Genomic DNA, 19,489 nt, shown 5'->3' with positions numbered 1-19,489 from the left:
GAGAAAAATCAGGCAAAGGAGAAGGTAGGGGGTCCACTAGGTAAAGAAGACAAGAAAATAGAAGCTGTGTTCTGATCTTCAAGAATCACCTGATTCTCCTCCCCAGGAGAAATAACAGTTCTCTCTACAATAGTTCCTTTGGTGAGAAACTAACCACTCTTAGTTCTGCTGCAGACCCCTTGCTGTGTGTTCCTTGAGGTCTGCTTCTCCTGCTGTATTGAGGAAGCAGAGTGGTCCACAAGAAGCTGAGCCTAGCACTTCCCCAGGGACACATGGCAGGGGAAGTATGCCTATTTAACTCAAAACCTTTGATATATTTTGCCCCTCTATTTTATTAAATACCTTATACTAATACTAATGATTTTACCTGTCAAACTGGTTTGATCTGCCCCTCTGGATGGGGGCTCAAATAAGAGGTTGAAAAGCTGCTGGCACAAGATAGCACCCCAAAACCTAGGGAATAGTAGCAAGGCTTCCCAGAATCATGTGATAGCCTTTGGGACCTGTCCTACAATGCACACCGTGCAGACTGTCAAACCGAATAGACACGAGTCCTGCACTATTTTGAAATATCCATTTTCTTTGACTAAACCTGACAAAACAAGAGAGCAGTGCAGTTTCCATCCCTCCCTGCCCATGGTTTCCCGTCTCTTAGAATCCTAAGCCAGTTTCTGTTCCAGCAACCTGTGTCAACAATGTTGTACAGTAGGATCGGGAGTTTAGGGCACCAAGCCTTGGTTCACCAGAGCGAAAACAGGGGCCTTGTTAAGGGAATCTACAAATTGCATAATTTCCCTGGGCTGGTTTCCATTAATGCTAAAAACCAAGAGGCTGAGGGACTTGAGAGAAGTTTGCATAGATGAAAAACTCCAGCAGTTTAATCCGGGAAGCTATTTGAGAAAGAAACCCCTGGCTGGGGCAAGGGGGGCACAAGAGTGGGAAAAACAGAGCCGTTGTCAGGAAATGAGGCTCACTCTGGCAGCGGGGCATTGAGGTCTGTCGTCTGGGAGGTAGAGATATGAAGTGTGAGATTTGGGAAGGGAGGTAATGATCATTATCAGAGGCCAGGGCAAATGACAGGACCCATTAAATTGGACTCTACCCTTTGCAGAACTCAAAAAAATACTAATCCTGGGGATTATGAAATTCTCAGCATTTCACAACTCATTTTTTCTTTGCCCAAAGCACTCCACCACCACTAAGTCTTTAGTTCCTTTATTTATGAATTGCTTGATTCCTGTAAACTAGGATGGGCTTAGGGTGAAAAGGAGTTGAGTAGAGTTAGATAAAAGGAAGCCAGGAGCTGGGGGAGACCATACGGGCAGCAGGAAAGCAGACACGAGGAGTGGCAGTAAAGCCACAGGCAGTGGGCAGCTGACACAGACAGCAAGCACAGCTTTCTGACGTTCTGCAGTCCAGCAGAGATGGGTCTGAAAACAGCTGAGATAGGTCTGTGAGGAGTCAGTCAATGGGAGTTGGGAAACCTGAATTTTCAGGGGGGGAAGTTGCTGTATGTGGCTCCCTCCGCCATGAGCCCATCTCTGGGAGCCCAGCCTGCCACCTACTTGTCCAAGGATACCCATGACTGGTATCAGGCTAGGAGGGGAAACAGAAGGTTGACTCCAGTCCAGGTTCATTTCTGGGAAGAAGTTGGAAGGCTAGGCTCTAGAAAAGCCCCAGGGACAATGGATAACGTACAGCTTGACTGGGTGAGGAGGTGAGGGGCTAGGCAAATGTCCTGGTGGAACCCAAGATAAATAACTCCTCTGACAGTAGGTTTATTTCCTTCCAGGTTTCAGCCTCTTGGTGCTATTCCAATACAGTAAGTATCATGGGAGAATGGGGGGGAGGGAGAAAAAGTGGAAATGCATGTGTGGGAGAGTGGGATTCAATCCTAGGGAATTTCTCCTTCTTGTGCTTCTGGGTAGCAGCTCAGGCCCAGTGAAGGACTTTGAATTCAATTCTGCATGTTTATAGAGTGCCTACTAGGGAAAGAGAAAAAGACAACATTCCCTGCTCTCAAGGAGCTTACATTCCCTGGGATACAGGTTTATCTAGAGACTGAGGATTGGAAAGGGGGGCCTTTTAGCTCATGTACAGTAAAGAGAAGTTTACAAAAGATAATAATACCTGTTATATGGGAGAGAACTTTACTATAGCTTCAAGAATGCTGATCAAACTCATACTATAACGACTCTCCTGCCCTCTCCTTTCCTCCCCTGCCCTCTTCTCCCCTTCCCTCTCCTCTCTTCTCTTTTCCTCTCCACTCCACTCCTCTTCTCTTCTCTCATCTTCACCAACCTCAACTTCCCAAGTGACAGATATTACAGATGTGGACCAATATGGCCCTCTCTGCAACATATCCTCCTCTAAGACACTTTCTGCAGGGATGCAGTTATTATACTTATTTTTAGAGATGAGGAAACTGAGGCTGATAAAGCTTTATTAACTTGTCCAGTAAGTATCTAAAGGAAGATTTCTATTTCCTCTCCTCTCTCTTCTCTCCCCCCTTTCTCTTTTTTCCCTCTCCCTCCCTCTTCTCCTTCTCTTCTTTCTCCTCTTCTCTCTTCTCTCCCTTTGTATACCATCCCCTTATTCCTCATTTCAACAGAGGACTTTGCCTCATACTTTACTGAGAAAATAGAGCTCCTTTACCATGAGCTATCTCTTGTTCACAGTTTTACATTTCTAAATCACTTGCAATCTGGTTTTCATCATTCAAGTTAAACAACTATCTTAAAGTTTAACAATAATCTCTTAATTACCAAACCCAAAGGTCTTTTCTTATTTATCCTTCTTGCTCTCTCTGCAGCAGTTATTTTGTTTTGGTTGTTTTGTTGTTGTTGTTTTAATGACTGCGTTTCCCTGTCTCTCAAACTGAAGGCACAACTGAAGGCCATTCTTGATCCAATACCACTGATTGACTTAATACTTGACTAGCTCCTGTTTGTAACTTGATAAGGTTCAGTTCCTTATTCCCAGAGGCTCACCATACTGGTGCTAGATGTAGTGCAGATATCTTATTGGCTCAGTTTGCAGAAGCTCAGAATTCTTAAGCTCAAGTAAGCCACCAGTCTCAACTACCCAAATGATAAGGATTACGGACATGGACCACCAAGCATGGGCCCTCTCTGCAGCATTTGGCAGTTGACCGTATCTTCCTCCAAGACACCCTCTCTTCCCTGGGTATTCATTCCTTTGGTTCCTCCTTCTTGTCTGGATAATCCTCTTTTTTGCAAGATCATCTTTGTCCCATCTCCAACGTATAAGGGTATATCCATGGCTCCATCCTGTGCCCTTTCCACATCTCTCTTTGTACTTTCTTTTCATGATCCTTTTAGTTCCCATGGATTCAACTATCACCTCTATGAAGATGTCTCAAAGATCCATAAAGACAGCCCCAGTCTTTCTCTGCATCACTAACTGCTTACTGGACATTTCCAACTGAATGTCCTCTAGTTATCTCAAATTATAACAATAATAACTAGCACTTGGAAGTTTGCAAAGTGCTTTACAAGTATTATCTCACTTTGCCCTCATAACAACTCTTGGGGGTAGATGCAGTTATTTTACTTATTTTTTAACAGATGAGGAAAGTGGGGTTGAAAATGCTTTATTAACTTGCCCAATAAGTATCTAAGGAAGGATTCCTGATTCCAGCATCTTTACTCATCAAACTACCTCAAAACTACCTCAAATTCAACATGCTCAAGACAGCACTTATTTTTCCTCTCAAATCCTCCCCTCTTCCTGATTTTTTGTTTATTTTTGTTGGGGACACCACCATCCTTCTAATCACTGAGGTTTGCAAGGTCAGAGGCATCCTTAATTTTCCTCAGCTCCTTCACTCCTTAGAGCCAATCACTTGCCAAGTTTGGTTAATTCTGTCTTCATGACGGCTCAGGTATGCACCCCTTATTTCCACTCATGTGGCCATCCCCCTACAGGATTTCAAAGCCTTTCATTTGAACGATTTCAGTATCCTCCTAATTCACCTCAAGTCTCTCACTCCTACAATTCATCCTCTACACAGCTGTTAAATTGATATTTCATTCCTAAGGCATAGCTCCAACCACAGTATTCCCACTCAAGAAATGGCAGAAGTTTCTTATTATCTGAGTATAGTACCTGGCACATAGTAGGTATTCATGACTTGTTGATTGGTTAAAATTCTAACTGCTTCCTTTGGCTTTTAAAGTCTTTCTCAATTTGTCTCTTTCCAAGCTTATGGAACACTACTTTCCTTCATGCATGCTACATTCCAATCAAACTGGCCTGCGCACTGACCCCTTATAAAGGATGTTTTGTATGATTTCCCTGCCTTTGCATATGGGTGGAGCCATGATGCCTGGAATCCCATCTCTTGCCCTCCCCAGCTTCCTTTGGCTCAGCTCAGATGCCCTCTACCAAACAAAACCTTTCTTATTATTTCCAGATGCTAATGTTACCTCCCATTTTGATATTTTGTAGTTCCTAATCTGGGGAACAGGTTGTTTCTGATCAATTAAATATGAGCTTCTTAGAAACAGGGACTATTTTTATTTTGACTTCATGTCCCCAGCATTTAGCATAGCTCCTGATAGGAAGCAAGTATTTAATAAATGCTTGCTGAATGGATTATCTGTCTTTGGGCATTCCTATGTTGTCAAATCCCTTTCTCAATCAATGTGTGTCCTCCCTTTCAAAACTCAACTCAAAACTTACTACCTCCCAGAAGTCTTCCTTAAGTGAACTCAAAGATGCTCAAACCCTCTGTGTTTCATACATAGTTCCTTGGTACCTTGAACGATATTAATATGATTTTCTTCCTATTTAACTCCTTACAATTGGAGATGAACAATCATCACTGTTATGTCTGTCAAAACTTTTGAATGCTTTTAGCATGTGAGATACTTTACTGAGGAAAGGATTTTATGCTGAGTTTTGCTTTACTGCATCAAATGCTTTACAATAAGCAACAAACAAACAAGTAAGGTAGGATCCTATATTCTTTGTGCTATTCACTCAGATATGTGATTGTGAAAATGTGGTGTTTGTTAATCTGGTATTGATCAGTAACCGATTGTCTTCTCTATAGCTTTTTTGGGGGATAATAATATCATTAACAGGTGGTACAGTCAGGAAGATGAGTTCAAATGCAGTCTCAGATACTTGTTAGCTGTGGGACTCTGGGCAAGTTACTTAACTCCTATTTACCTCAGTTTCACATTTGTAAAATGGGAACATAGTGGAAAATAAATGACAAAAACTACTCCAATATTTTAACCAAGAAAACCTCATGGATAAAACTGAATGACTGAATAACAATAACAACAATATCATTAACAGTCAATTTTATTTGGGCAGTTAATATCTTTGTAGTTCTTGAGAATAAGAATTCAATTACACCTCCCTTATTAAGTTGGTGTCTCCCTGAGGATGGGAGTTTTAATTTCCCTACCAATCTAGGAGCTTCCCACGCCCAGGGACCGAATCCCTCCCTCTCTCTCTAAGTATGCACCAATCTACCCTCCCCTTAAAAATAATGACTCGTGGGACTCTGCCCATGCACCTATTCTCTGCCCCTCTTAGGCTATGCTTACAAGCTGGTCTGCTACTATACCAGCTGGTCCCAGTACCGGGATGGAGATGCCGCATGCCTTCCAGATAATATTGATGCCAACCTGTGTACCCACGTCATCTACAGCTTTGCCAACATAAGCAATAATCAGATTGACACCTGGGAATGGAATGATGTGACACTCTATGAAACTCTGAATGAGCTCAAACAAAGGTGAGCCACCTGGGCCCCTCTTCCTTTCCTCCTCCTTCTGAGAATAGACAAAGGGCAGAAACAAAAGAGAGTAACTAGGGTGGGACGAATTTTTGCCAACAGGACAAAGAAATGCACATAATCCTGAATACCTGAAGTAGATTTTCATGGCTGATACTTCAAAGGCTCTAAGCTTGGACTCAGGAGTCCTCTGGAGGCAGAGAGATCAGCAAGAGGCATCTGGGACAGAGTTTGAGAAGCTTGCTATTACTGTCCTGGGAGTCACAAGAGTAGAGGATTTAGAGTTCAAAGAAACTTTGACAATCAACTTTCTAAATTCGCCATTTTACAATTCAGCAAATCAAGACCTAAAGACAGATAGCTCGGTCTCATAGCTAGTAGATAGTAGAGCTAGAGTTCATGCAAAGGTCTTATGGCTGGAAACCTAATGCTCTTTCTGCCACATCGAATTTGAAGTCAAAGCAAGATGGAGCTGGAGTTCTTGCTCGCCAGTCCCTAAACATCTTGAAAGCATCCTTTCTTAACTGTAGATGTTGCTCCTTGGGGAGTAGGCAAATTCTCAGTTTTGTAAAATCAATAGCCACCAGCCAATAGCAGATGTTCATGAAGGCAGAGAACTGATTGGATGGTCTATGGTTCTGGGATGCCATGATTCCACTGCATCCATCTTAAAGCTTCCCTGCTAGGATACAACAGAAAGCAGATAGGTGAAGCTGCCTTTAAAAAGAATCAGAATACATACGGTTAAACCCAGATTCTGCTACTTACTAGGTGTATGAAGTTAGACATGCCATTTAAGAGCTTTTTTCTTTGTCAAATGAAGAATGACATCCAAGATCCTGTCAGCTCTAACTCCTATAAACCCCAGTGAGCTTCAGTTGTTCCTTTCCCTTGGCATATATTAAGTCTAAGCCATTTTAGGAAGCAGTATGACATAGAGAGAAGAGCATCAGCTCTGCAGTCAGAGTACCTGGGTTCATATGCTACCTCTGATACTTGCCAACTTGTAACTTAGTCAATTCATTTATTCTCCATTGGCCCCAGTTTCTTCATCTGTAAAATGACAAGGTTGGATTAGATAGCCTCTGAGGTCCCTCCAGCTTTAGATCTATAATCCTATGAGCCTTCTTACTACTTGTGCTTCTCTAAGGACTTAAGACTTTTCATCTATAAAAAAAAATTTAGATAAGGCACTTTCTAATGCCTTCTATCTATTGTATATTAATATATGAATTCTATATATTCTATAAATAAAATAACCTAATAATTTTTGATGATCTTGTTAACAGTGAGAAGGGATAAAAGGGTCCCCTAGAAGAATAGGATCTTTAATTTTGGAAGGAAAGTAGGTGCCTTCTCATTCGATCTCCCCAAAACCAAGAATTCCTGCTAGAGCATCCTTGGGAGGTGGCTATCCAGCATCTGTCTGAAAGCTTCTGCTATCCTCTTCTTCTCTCTTGCCTCACAGGAACCCCAAACTGAAGACACTCTTGTCTGTGGGTGGATGGAAAATGGGCACCAAGAGGTAAGATATCACCCTTCCTAGACAAACGGATTTGCTTACTAACCTCTCATTCCTTTCTTCCATGAGTAAAACAGAAGGTGGGAAGGTAAAGTTTCAGATAGTCCTTCTCTAGACCATCTTGGTAAGATCACATCTGGAGTATTGTGTCAGTTCCAGGATGTTGACTAACTGGAAGAGGGCGAGCTAAATGAAGAGGGCACTGGAAACCATGCTATTCAAAGAGTGATTGGGAGGAATTGGGAATTTTTTGTCTAGAGAAGAAAAATTATAGGGTAGATGATTGCTATCTTCAGATATTTGAATTCCTGCCTCATGAACAAGGATTAAAACTATTCTGCTCAGGTCCATTGGACAGAATTTAGACTATGGAAGGAAACATTCTTAATTATTGGTGCTGTCCAAAAAACAATAGATTGCTTCAAGAAGTGATTACTTCCCCATCACTGGAGGACTTTAAGCAGAGGTTTGATGGCTGAACACTTGTCTGGATGAGAGTAAAAGAGGTTCTTAGAGGACAGGATCACAATGTGTCAGAATTGGAATGGTCTTCATCTGGTCCATTTGGCATCTCAGAAAGAATATCATTCATATGGACTAAGACAATTGGTCATCTACTCTCTGCACAAAGACTTCCCAGTCACAGGGCACTCATTACTGCTCTTTCTCTAGGTAGTGCAGAATATTCAGTCCATCAGCAAGCAATTAGTAGATACCTACTGTATCCCATGCATTGTGCTGAGAGCAGAAGCTACAAAGAAAGGCAAAAATATGGCCCATACTCTCAGGTCACAGTTTAATGGCATCTACAATGGCAAATAACTATATATATCAACATGCTATTTACAGCTTGACTTAACATAATTAACAGAGGAACAACACTGAGAAAGATTAAAGAGGTTGGGGAAAGGTTTTCTTTCAGAAACTCAGGGATCTTAGCTGAGAATTGAAGGAAGCCAAGGAAGTCAGGAGACAGGGTAAGGAATGGGGAAGTAAATGCTTGAAGCTGAAAGATGGAGTATTATGTGTGAAAAACACAGACCTAGGGTATAGGGTCAAGGGAGTGGTTATAAACCACATAGTTACACATTCACTGTCATCAGTTCTGTGGGGCACAACCAGCATGAACTGAGCCAAGTATGGCTAGTAAGGGGAAGTTTTCTGGAGGAGGTGGGAGTAGAGATTGGAAGACACAGAAGGACAGGATCTGGAAGAGGAACAGTTTGATGGAATTCCGGGAAGTGGGCATTATTTGTGAAAGACCCAAAGGCGTGACTAGCAGGATAGTAAGAAATGCTCTCAGGTCATGAAGGGACAAAATAGATACCAGCTATGAGTAATTACAAGGGGCTTTTGGTTGGAGCAGCCTTGAATCAGAATATTGGACTTTTCAGTGCTAAGTACATTGCCTCAGCTGCTGCCTCCCATCAGATAATCAATACTTAGACTAAAATAGTCCTGTAAAAGAAGGGGAGGCAGTATGGTATGGTGAAACATGGTCTGAGATTAGAGCTGGAGAGCCTAGGTTTAAATCCTTTGTTATTTTTTTTTGTTATTAAATGTTATTTTGTTTGTTTTATTTATTTGTTATTTTGTTATATATATATAATATTTATTATTAAAATCCCTTTGTCATTGCCTGTGTGGATTTAGATATACTCTCTTAAATACACTATTTAAACTCTCCAGGCTTCAGTAAATGAGGGGATTGAGCTAGAAATTTTAGAGACTGCCCCCTTTCTTTTTTTATAGCACAGGATACTGAGGCTGATAGTGGGAATTGACTGGTAAACAGTTACATAATAAGTGAGTCATATCATGAGCCAGGTCTAGAACCAAGTGTCTTAAATCCCAGTTCAGAACTTTTTCTCATTTGCCATCCTGGAATTCCTGGGTCCTTCAGCATGGCACTTACAAATTGTGGGGGGGTTGGGTTCTAGGTTCTCTGACATGGCGTCCCAAGCTGAGAGCAGAAGCACCTTTATCAATTCGGTCACAACATTCCTGAGGACATACAACTTTAACGGATTGGACGTAGCCTGGCTCTACCCAGGACGGAAAGAGAAAGAAAATTATGCCTTATTGCTTCAGGTATGGAAACCCGGGGGAGGGGTGGAAAGGAGGGGTGAAGAAGACGGTTAGGAGGAGTTAGGCAGAGGTCGGGGCATGTGTCTTGTAACTGTCTGCAGCCGTTCTCTCCTGCCAAGGACAGAACAAAGGAAACAGGCTTCCACTGTAGCAAGATGGTATTGAGGTGAGCACTGAGAACATCTTCCTGACTTCATAGGCTGAGTGGCTCTAGAATAGGAACAAGAGGCTGTTGGTCACTTAATAGGCATTTATTAATCATCTGCTACATTCCAGGCATTGTGGGAGGTTCTGGAGGTACAAAGAAAGAACCATCCCTGCCCTTAAGATGCTCACAATCTAATGGAAATGACAAACATGTGCAAACAAATAATTACAAACAAGCTACATATAGGATAAATAAGAAATAAATAACAGAGGGAAGAGGGTTATTAATGGAGGGAAGGCACAAATAGAGATTCTTATTTTATGGATATTACAGAACAGATCTGTTTGTTAGCCATGAGGTACCTAGAGGCTAGGGAAATATCTGTTCCAAGTTTACAGATATCATGAGAAGACTGTGGGGTACTGTAATGTCCAGGCTAGCTTTCTGGAGGGTCTCTGGACAGGCCTTGGTCTTAGCAGGAGAGTCACCATGAGGATGGTCAGGAATAGAGTCTGGAGTCTTTTATTCTGGAGTCTGGAGTCTGGAGTCTGTGAGTTTGAGATTGAACTCACTCACTCAATCACTTACTCACTCATTTACTCACTCTCACTCTCATACTCTCCTCTGTCTCTCTCTCCTCCCTCCAGTCCTCTCAGACCTTAAATATCCTAGTTCAATTACATCACTATAGCACACTGAGCATGTGTGAACCAGAGAACCATTATCTCATCAATCACACTGAGTAGGTGCTAACTATAAGCACCCTGTAAGTATCGCCTTCCTTGACTTCTCAGGAAAAGGTGAGAACATCAAAGGGAGATGGGGAGCCAAACCAGCCAATGTCAGCAAATTCTCTCTGAGCTGAAGGGTCCTATACCTTACCCAGAGTTCCCCCACTATCTATGGCCCTCTATTCTCTTTCTCTCCCTGCTTTGAGATGGCAGATGATCAAACATCCTGCTATCTCTCAATTATTGAATTTAGCTCACCTATTCCCAAGTTTAGTATCTAACTTCTAGAGCTATTGTGTGAGGAACAAATGAGATAATATTTTTAATGTGCTTAGCACAGGGCCTGGCAGATAGTAGGTGCTTAATAAATGCTTTCCTTTCTTCCTTCCCTCTTGCCCTTCTTTCTTTCCTTCTGTCTTTTCTTCCTTCCTTTCTTCTCTTCTTCCCTCCCTCCCTCCATTCCTTCCTTCCTCTTTCCCTCCCTTTTTTCCTTTTTCCCTCCCTCCTTTCCTTCCTCCCTTTTTCCCTTCCTTCCTCTCTTCCTTCTTTCCCTACTACTTCCCTCCCTTCCTTCCCTCCTTCTTCTATTCCTCCCTTCCTTCCTCCCTTCCTTTCTTGACATCTGTTTTATCCCAGGCTGCCTACTACCTTGCAAACATCTTAATCAGTGAGGACCAGCTCTGGTTTAGGGACAACCTAAATATCTCCATTTACAACTAGGCTCCAGGGAAAATCCCTTTAAGAAAAAAAGACCTGAACACAGAATAAATTCGTTCTAATTTCTCTTCATTTCATATTATGTGTGTTCTAGGGAAGCAAAGTCTCATTTTATTAGTTTGAGCAAAGCAGGTAGGAAGAGTTGCTTCCCAAGAAAACTTTAAAATGGGAGTCATCTTGAACAAATCATCCTGGGGCTTCAAGTTCTTCTGGTAAAATGAGGATTTGGACTAGAAAGCCTCTGAGGTCTCATGGAGCTCTAGATCTGTGATGATTACACAGGAAGGAGTTTAAGATTATTTTCCTTGTCCGGGTTTTTCCATGTCACTGTTTAATTCTAGCTGAGTAGATAGTACATGCATGAATGGATGTAAATAGCCTTATAAATTAAAAAGAATGGATAGGACGAAAGGATGGGGAACTCTTTTTTTTTTTTTTTTTTTTTGCTCAAGCTCCATTCAGGTTGATTAGCATTGGTCATGGGAGAGTGAGGAAGGCAATTGGAGACTCCCAGCAGGATATGAGTATGGAGTGTATCTCTTATTTAGGAAATGGCAGATGAATTCTCCAAAGAAGCTAAGAGGACTGGAAAGGAGAGACTTCTGCTCAGTGCAGCATTGCCTGCTGGGAGGGTCGCACTTGATGCAGGCTATGACATCCGCAAGATCTCTGAGTGAGTCTTCCCTCTTTGATCCCTCATTTCATTTCCCCCAACCACCCTTCTCAAATCTTTGTTCCTCTGCTTTTCCTGCCTGACACTGACCAATGTGGCTACTGAATGGACAGGGCAGAGAACCAGGAAGCAGGAGACTGGGCTTTTAGAATCAGATCTGCTACTAGTTCCATATGACCTTATCTCCTTGCTACCTTTGTAATCCCAACTATGACTATGTATCCCCAGCTAAGCTGCCCCTTCTCACAGGTTAAATTATAGCCATGGGGCTATACTACTCTATACTCCATGGGGAGTAGTTTGTGCTAACTCTTGAGGAATAAGATGAAAAATTAGACAATTACTCATAGGACTATTCGGGGATCAGATGAGACAAAGAATCAAATTCTCCCAACAATGATGGGAGTAGCATGGTGCTGGTGGCTGCCAAGGGAAGAATAATGACAATACCTTACCTTTGTGTCAGCTTCACAGTTTATTGAGGCCTTTTGTATGTTTCTTCTCTTCAGGGGAGATTGAAATAAGAGAAAGTAAACTGGTCTTCAAGGACAGGAATGTTTTTTCCCTGTCTTTTCAAAAGGTTCAGTGGATACTTATTAAGTGCCTACTATGTGCAAGGCATTGTACACACTAGGTGGTGGGCATACAAAGATGGAAAACTCTGTTCTTAACGAGCTCAGTTCTTCAGTGGCTAGATACAACATGAACACAGAAAATAAAACAAGGTAATTTGAGGAGAGAGAATGAAAGCATTAACTACTGGAGAGATTAGTCAGTCAATTAACAAGATTTTATTAAATGCTTACTATGTGCCAAGCTCTGTGCAAAGAACTGAGAATACAAAGAAAGGCAAAAACAAGGTCCCTGCCTTCAGCATATTCAGCATAATAAATCATTTTATTAGTATCTTATTTTTACATGTTCCAAATTTCCCCCTGTATCTCTCCCATCTCCCTTCTTAGAGTCATCCTTCATAATAAAGAATATTTTTAAAAGAAAGACAAAGAGGAAGGGGGGGAAATCAGCCAAGCTAATAAATACACAGAAAAAATCTGACGATAGATAGATATAGATAGATATAGATATAGAGAGATATAGATATACAGATATATCTATATATCTATATCTATATACATATATATATGTTTCTTTCCCATTCTCCTCCCCCCACCCCCACACCTCTATAAAGAAGGGCTGGGATATGGTTTTTCATATCTCTTCTTTGTTCTTCATAATTTTCCAACAATCATCTTCAGTTGTTCTGTGATATTTTTTCTTCTTGTTTATATTGATGTAATCATTAAAGAATTTGCTCCCTTTTTTTAGGTGAATTGTGATTGGGATTTTTTCAATTAAATTCTACTTTTTAAAATTATCAAGCATTAATTTTTTCCTTCCATCTCCTCTGTCCCACTAAAAAATAAATAAATAACACAAAATCTTTGTAACAAACATGTATTATAAAACAAAAGCAAAAGAAAAATCTCTCTATTGGTGCCTCTAAATGTACATTTCCCTCTCTGCCTTGAAGTCATTGCTTCTCTGCCATTCTTCATCATTGGGAGATTTCTCATAGGGGCTGCCTTTAATATTGGGTGGTAGAGTTGAACAGGGAGAATCTTTCTATCATGGTGGAAGACTTGTGTGATTGCACAAAAATGGCAGGTGGAAGGAGGAAAGTTGAGTTTGGGGAAGAGTTCTAGGTCCAGTTTGGCTATAATACCAAGTCCATGAAGGGAGGTAATTTGAGATAAGGTTGGAAAAAAAAAAAAGACTGGAGTGAGATTGTGTAAGATCTTAAATGTCAGGCTGAGAGGTTTGTGTTTTAACCTAGAGGCAATCAGGAGCTATCCAAGGCTTTTGAGCAAGGGAATGATTTGGTCAGAATTTTCTTAGGAAGATTATTTTGACAGCTGAATGGAGATTGGACAGGAGACAAAAGAGATTGAAAGCTAAAATATCAATTAAAATCTTTTCAAAGATATATAATCATATAAATGATGTATTATGTATAATAATTCAGGGAAGAAGTGCCAAGAAGTGATAAGTAGACTGCAACAGTACATTTATCTTTTCACATTGAAGCATTCAATGTGCAGTCTATTGATGCCATTATCCCTTGCAAATGTCAGAGTCGGTCATAATAAATAAATATTTTTTCAGCACTGTTGTATAAGAGCTGGAGAGACAAAGAAAGGCAAGAGATAATCCCTGTTCTGAGACAGTTCACAATCTAATGGGGAAAACAACATGCAAACAATTATATACAAATGAGATTTCTACAAACTAAATTGGACATAATCATAGAGGGAAGACGTTAACGTTAAGGAGAATTGGCAAAGGCTTCTTGTAACATGGGATTTTAGCAAGGATGTGAAGCCAGGAAAGCCAGGAGGTTGTAATACATATGAAGGAAATTCAAGGCATGGAGAAATATCCCAAGGAAATTCCTAATTAGGAGTAGGAGTTTCTTGTACAAAAAACTACCAGGAGAGCAGTGTCATTGGATCAGAATATGGAGGAGGGGTCAAATGTAAGACTGGAAAGGTGAGAGTTTATGAAGGGCTTTGAACCCCAAACTTAATAAAAGGAATGGACAGAGTTTATAGGCACTTAAGTGGTTGTTGGATTCAAATAATTATGTTTCTTAGCCCACGTGGGATAGGGACTTTTTTCATAGCAAATTAAATTAGAAAATTTATGTAAAGAGCTTTGAGGACTTTAATGTGCTATATGAGTATCAATTATTATACATATGAAAATTTCATCACTTCTTTTCACCTTTTCCCCTGCCACCTTGTGAGTGACCATTCATGCAAGTTAACCCTTTTTTATCCATGCTCCTGGAGGAGAGTACAGCCCTAGAGCTTTAATCTTAGGATCCCTATTTCTACAGAAGAACACTGAGCCTTGCAACTCCCAGGCTCATATATTAAAACAAATTTGCCATTCCTTAACCTTCCAAAAGGAGGGTTCAACTCCAAAGGGTTGAAGAAGTGGACCAGAAATCCATAGATCAGGCAAAGCACAAACAGGTAACTGGAAATGGGTTGCATTAGTTAAATAAGGGTTCTCTTCCCCTCTCTGAACCTCCACTAACATCCTACACAAACAATGCACCTTGAGTTAGTGGTGATGCTGGGTTTCCCAAAGTCTATGCCAGCGGAATTGAAGCTCTGGCAGATTCTACCATCCTTGTCCAGTCATCCTGATCTCTATCTTGTCACTGCACCCAGATGGCTCCAGAGGAGAAAGGCTGGTGACTTTGCACAGCCCTCCCTCACTTAAACCCAGCTCAATTGTGTGTCTTGGGAACCCTAATATCAGGGTCTTCTTCTCGAAGAAGGACAAATAATAACAACCACCATCCTTGTAAAGCTTCAGGGATAAAGGCATGGAAAATGGTTACATATCTGCAGTCAAAAACTAGTCAGGTCCAATTGCTGCTATGTGAGACCTTTTTCTGATCCTCCTAGGCTGTAATGGTGGCCTCTTCACCTCATGATATAACCTATGTCTTTATAAACCTTAATTCGCCATAGAAATACTAGCTACAGCTGGGTGCTATATATTTCTTATTTGCTTACCTGACTATGTATAGTTTCACCCCAATAAAAACAAAATCCACTTGAATACAGGAACTATTTTATTGCCTTTTCTTTAAAATTCAAGCACTTAGCATGTAATTAGCATTTAATAACTCTTTGTTGATTAACTGGTTGATCTTCTGCACCTAGCATATAGTAGGAGCTTAATCAATGTTTTTGAATTGAATCAAAATCAAAGAAGCTCATCATAAGGTTGACTATAGGATGATGAATTTGTTGACTATAATGATTCCCCAAAACTCTCTTCCAAGTTATAGAAAGATTTTGACCTTCATTATAGGAGTGTCCATGAGGACACTGAGATCCTGAGGGAATGAAGGATTATTCTTATCTGAATATATGGTGATGTGGCCGTCTGCCTTGAACCATGGTTCCAGGGGTCAGGGACTCATCTGGGTCACATTTTTGCCCCATCTTACCTCTCATAGTAGAGTGTGAGGTTTTTTAAGGCCTCGTGATGATGATGGCACTGAAGTTGATGGTTACTTTTGGCTCCCTCTCCTCCAACCCAATCCAACCCACTGTTATCCTTGCTACAGATATTTGGATTTTATCAATCTCATGAGTTACAACTTCCATGGAGCCTGGCAAAAGACCGTGGGACACCACAGCCCCCTACTCAGGGGAAGGAAGGATGATAGCTACAGCAATGTTGTGAGTATCCTCAAAGGTTGGAAAAAAGAGGATCATTGAAAACATGGAAGTCAGTTGGTTGGGTAGCACTGAAGAATCCCCCTGGTGGCCAATAGGCTAGTGCACTGGTTCTCAAACTTTTGCTCTATATTTTTAGAAATAATTGAGTATCTGCCCAAAGAATTTTTGTTTATGTGGGTTATATTTATAGATATTGACCATGTCAGAAATAAAATTTTGAATCTGTGAACTTTCTGAAAGGGTTTCAGAGATCAGAATTTTCTAGATTACACTTTGAGAACTAAGGGATGAGCAACATTGTATAGTAGAGAAAGCAATGCACTTGGAATCCCAAGACCTGGGTGAAAGCCTCAGAGGATGCTTTTGCATAAAAATGTTAATGATATTCTTTTCTTTCCTTTCCTCCCCAGAGATTTGCTGTCAACTATATGCTGGTGAAGGGAGCCCCAGCCAGCAAAGTGGTCATGGGTATCGCAACCTTTGGGAATACATTCACCTTAGCCTCCCCAGAATCTGAAGTTGGAGCACCAATCCTGGGATCTGGGACTGCAGGACTCTACACAGGGGAGCAAGGGATCCTGGCCTATTATGAGGTAATGAAAAGGAAGGAATAGTGATATCAGAAGGAAGAAGTCTCCTTCCCTACCACTTCCTGCTAACCTTTCCCAATTTTTACCTTTTTCATTAGACCTGGAATATCTTATAGGAGATGGGAATAAAAGTAGAAAGCCTCATAGACAAGATTTGGTGATGGGGGAAGGGATAAAGCCTTTCCTCACCTGGCCCCAATCTACCTTTCTTATTATACTGAATCCCCTAATTGTGTGGCCATGTGGTCGTCATATAAGCTCCTTGTAGGAAGAGATTTTTATTTTTGTCTTTATATCTCCCTTACTTCACACAGTTCCTGGCACATAGTTGCTTAAAACATGCTTGTTGATTGATTGACAAGTATCACCTGTTTCCTCCCTTTCCCCCTTCCAACCAGAGCAGAGCCAGCTCAGAACTCTGCTCGCCAGACACTTGACATTTCATTTTGCATGAAAGTCAATTTGAATCTCTTCATGTCAACCAGGTTTGGGTGTTTATGCTCCGTGCAGAAGTGGGGACCAGAAAAGTAAGGGATTGTCAATATGGGGCAGCCAGTCTTAAGGCCTCCTTAATTGGGAAAATTCTCAACTAGTACCTCTTCTTTTCTTTTTTTCCCCTTTCAGGTCTGTGAATTCCTCCCTGGAGCCACCGTTAAGAGGATTTTGGAACAAAAGGTTCCCTATGCCACAAAAGGCAACCAGTGGGTAGGATATGAGGATCAGGAAAGTGTCACAGCCAAGGTATGAGCTCCTTTGGTAGTTTTGGGATGGAGGGGAAGGAAGGAAAAACATCTGTTTCCAGGGTGGGAGAACATGGGGCTGAGTCTCCAAAGATTCAAATTGTATATTTGTGAGGTGTGTGTGTGTGTGTGTGTGTGTGTGTGTACTCTATTGTCTTCTGGGAAATCTAATCTTGTTCATTGTTTCATCTACACTGCTAGGTACAATACTTGAAGACTAGGCAGCTGGCAGGAGCCATGGTGTGGGCCCTTGACTTGGATGACTTCCAGGGTACCTTCTGCAATCAGAAGCCTTTCCCCCTAACAGGGGCCATCAAGGATGCCCTCTCCTCTACTTAGGTCCCAGCACACCATCTGTCCTTGCTTCCCATTCTTTCAGCTTCTGCTCTGGGGCCAGAGTTTTTAACCCCATCTGGGGGACTAGGAGTAAGATCTGGGTATGGGAAATGTGTCCTATAGAAAGAAACTGCCCTGGTCATAAGAATGTCTATTAAAGATCAAATGTATCCCTCACTTTTATTCTCTGCTTCAGGGGCCACTTTGGGAGGTTGGGAGAATGGGAGAGACAGGCAGTGAGGACTGAAGACCAGGACCAAGTCTGGCCACACGTTTGACCCTCATTGAAAACTTGATGATGGCTTGAATGGGCTTCCAGATCCTGGAGCTGTCCATGGGCTGATTCCTAAGCCCCCTAACTTCAAACCCCAGTCATTGATGGGTAGATACTTCCTCCATAACCTAGAATGGCAATCCTCCTCATTCCAGGGCCCTGTGCTAGGATGGGCCTCTGCATAATTTTGCTTGTTCTCTTTAGAGAAGAGGTTTGGCTTTAACCCTGAAGGATTTTCCTTTCTATTTTCTTTACTGTTTATTTGAATAATAAAGGGAACAATTCAAAAGTCTTCTTGGTCCTCAGTCTGTGCTGTTAGTGGCACCTGCCATTTTGCACATCTTCTCCAAAGCACTCCTCCCTACTTCTCTCCTCCACTCACATTTCAGTTTTTGGTCCAAAAAGAAATAATATCAACTGCTGGGTAGAACCACAGAGGCTGGGTACTGGGGTTCATAGCATCATAGAATGTTAAAGCTGGAGTTAAGAGCTACCAAGAATTGGAATGGGCTATCCTGAAAGTGATGGGTGGGTTTCTCCTTCTGGGACATTTCTGCAATCAGAAGCCTTTCCACCTAACAGGGGCCATCAAGGATGCCCTCTCCTCTACTTAGGTCCCAGCACACCATCTGTCCTTGCTTCCCATTCTTTCTGCTTCTGCTCTGGGCCCAGAGTTTTTAATCCCATCTGGGGGACTAGGAGTAAGAGCTGGGTATGGGAAATGTGTCCTATAGAAAGAAACTGCCCTGGTCATAAGAATGTCTATTAAAGATCAAATGTAAAGCAGTAGTTAGGTATATCATAATGGTCAGTCCTTTTAAATGTTGTTCTAGTAGATAACTAGTAAGGAAAGAGATCCCTTCCAACACTCAGGTCCCATGATTCTGAGCCTAATCCAATTACCTCATTTTATATGAGGAATCCCAAGTTCCAGCATTTAGGTGACTTGCCCAAGTTGACACAAGTAGTAGGAGTTGAGATTTGAACTCAGGTTCTATGATTCCAATTATTCCAGGGCTCCAACATGGAGTATAGAGGAAACCACATCTCTCTGATTTTCCTAGGTTCCATAATCCTTTCTACATCCTACCCCTGTAGTCTCTGTTCCCCTCCATTCTCCAGGGCCCCATTTCTCTTTTGCCCAAATCTGGTTCCAGAGTTTCCATAGTTGTAAGGATTCTTCCAGGCTGTAGACTATTCATGTCCATCCTCCTGCTCTCCTTGAAATGCCCTAGGGTCTCAAAAGACTTTTTGGGGAGGACAAAATTGTGAAGGGACAAATTTTATTTTCTATGCCTCCCCTCACACCCCACACATTCATTAAATTCTCCCTGATAAATCATTCCTCCTGACTTCTCCTGTCCTGCCCCCACAAAGCCAATAGCCACAAGATCTCTCCTCTCTAGTTAACTCTCTCTCTCACAGGCTGTATCATTTACAGTTCCTGGTTCTTTTTTTACTTGCCCCTCTGTTGTTAAAGATTAGAAAGAGGTTAAAACCTTAAACTAAAGAAATAAAACCACCAGCCACAGCCCCTAACAAGTGAGATTTGAAATTAGAAGCTAAGGAAATATTGTAGGGAATGTAGCTCTTTCTGGATCTTTTATGAGTTCTTTTATAGTCTAACTTGGGTCA

The 19,489-nt window shown here is 41.5% G+C and overlaps 1 protein-coding gene across 1 annotated transcript; it reads left to right on the top strand.

Annotated features, from left to right (window-relative positions):
* The first annotated feature begins 1,232 nt into the window (after window positions 1–1,232).
* Window positions 1,233–18,143, top strand: CHI3L1 (chitinase 3 like 1). Its single transcript, XM_074308863.1, has 10 exons — window positions 1,233–1,449; window positions 1,793–1,822; window positions 5,572–5,773; window positions 7,242–7,298; window positions 9,236–9,386; window positions 11,528–11,652; window positions 15,800–15,914; window positions 16,325–16,507; window positions 17,129–17,245; window positions 17,446–18,143. Exons 1-10 carry the CDS (start codon window positions 1,425–1,427, stop codon window positions 17,581–17,583), a joined length of 1,143 nt encoding a protein of 380 aa, XP_074164964.1. The 5' UTR covers window positions 1,233–1,424; the 3' UTR covers window positions 17,584–18,143.
* Window positions 18,144–19,489: the final 1,346 nt, after the last annotated feature.

This window comes from Sminthopsis crassicaudata, chromosome 4 (genome assembly GCF_048593235.1).
Source record: "Sminthopsis crassicaudata isolate SCR6 chromosome 4, ASM4859323v1, whole genome shotgun sequence".
NCBI lineage: Eukaryota > Metazoa > Chordata > Mammalia > Dasyuromorphia > Dasyuridae > Sminthopsis > Sminthopsis crassicaudata.
The sequence above is the reverse complement of the archived record's forward strand: the minus strand, read 5'-3'. Positions and strand labels throughout refer to the sequence as shown.

Coding starts and splice junctions, on each gene's coding strand:
- CHI3L1 (XM_074308863.1), top strand. CDS start 1,425: ATGGGTCTGAAAACAGCTGAGATAG. Junction 1,823..5,571: donor CTTGGTGCTATTCCAATACA/GTAAGTATCATG, acceptor TGCCCCTCTTAG/GCTATGCTTACAAGCTGGTC. Junction 16,508..17,128: donor GGATCCTGGCCTATTATGAG/GTAATGAAAAGG, acceptor TTCCCCTTTCAG/GTCTGTGAATTCCTCCCTGG.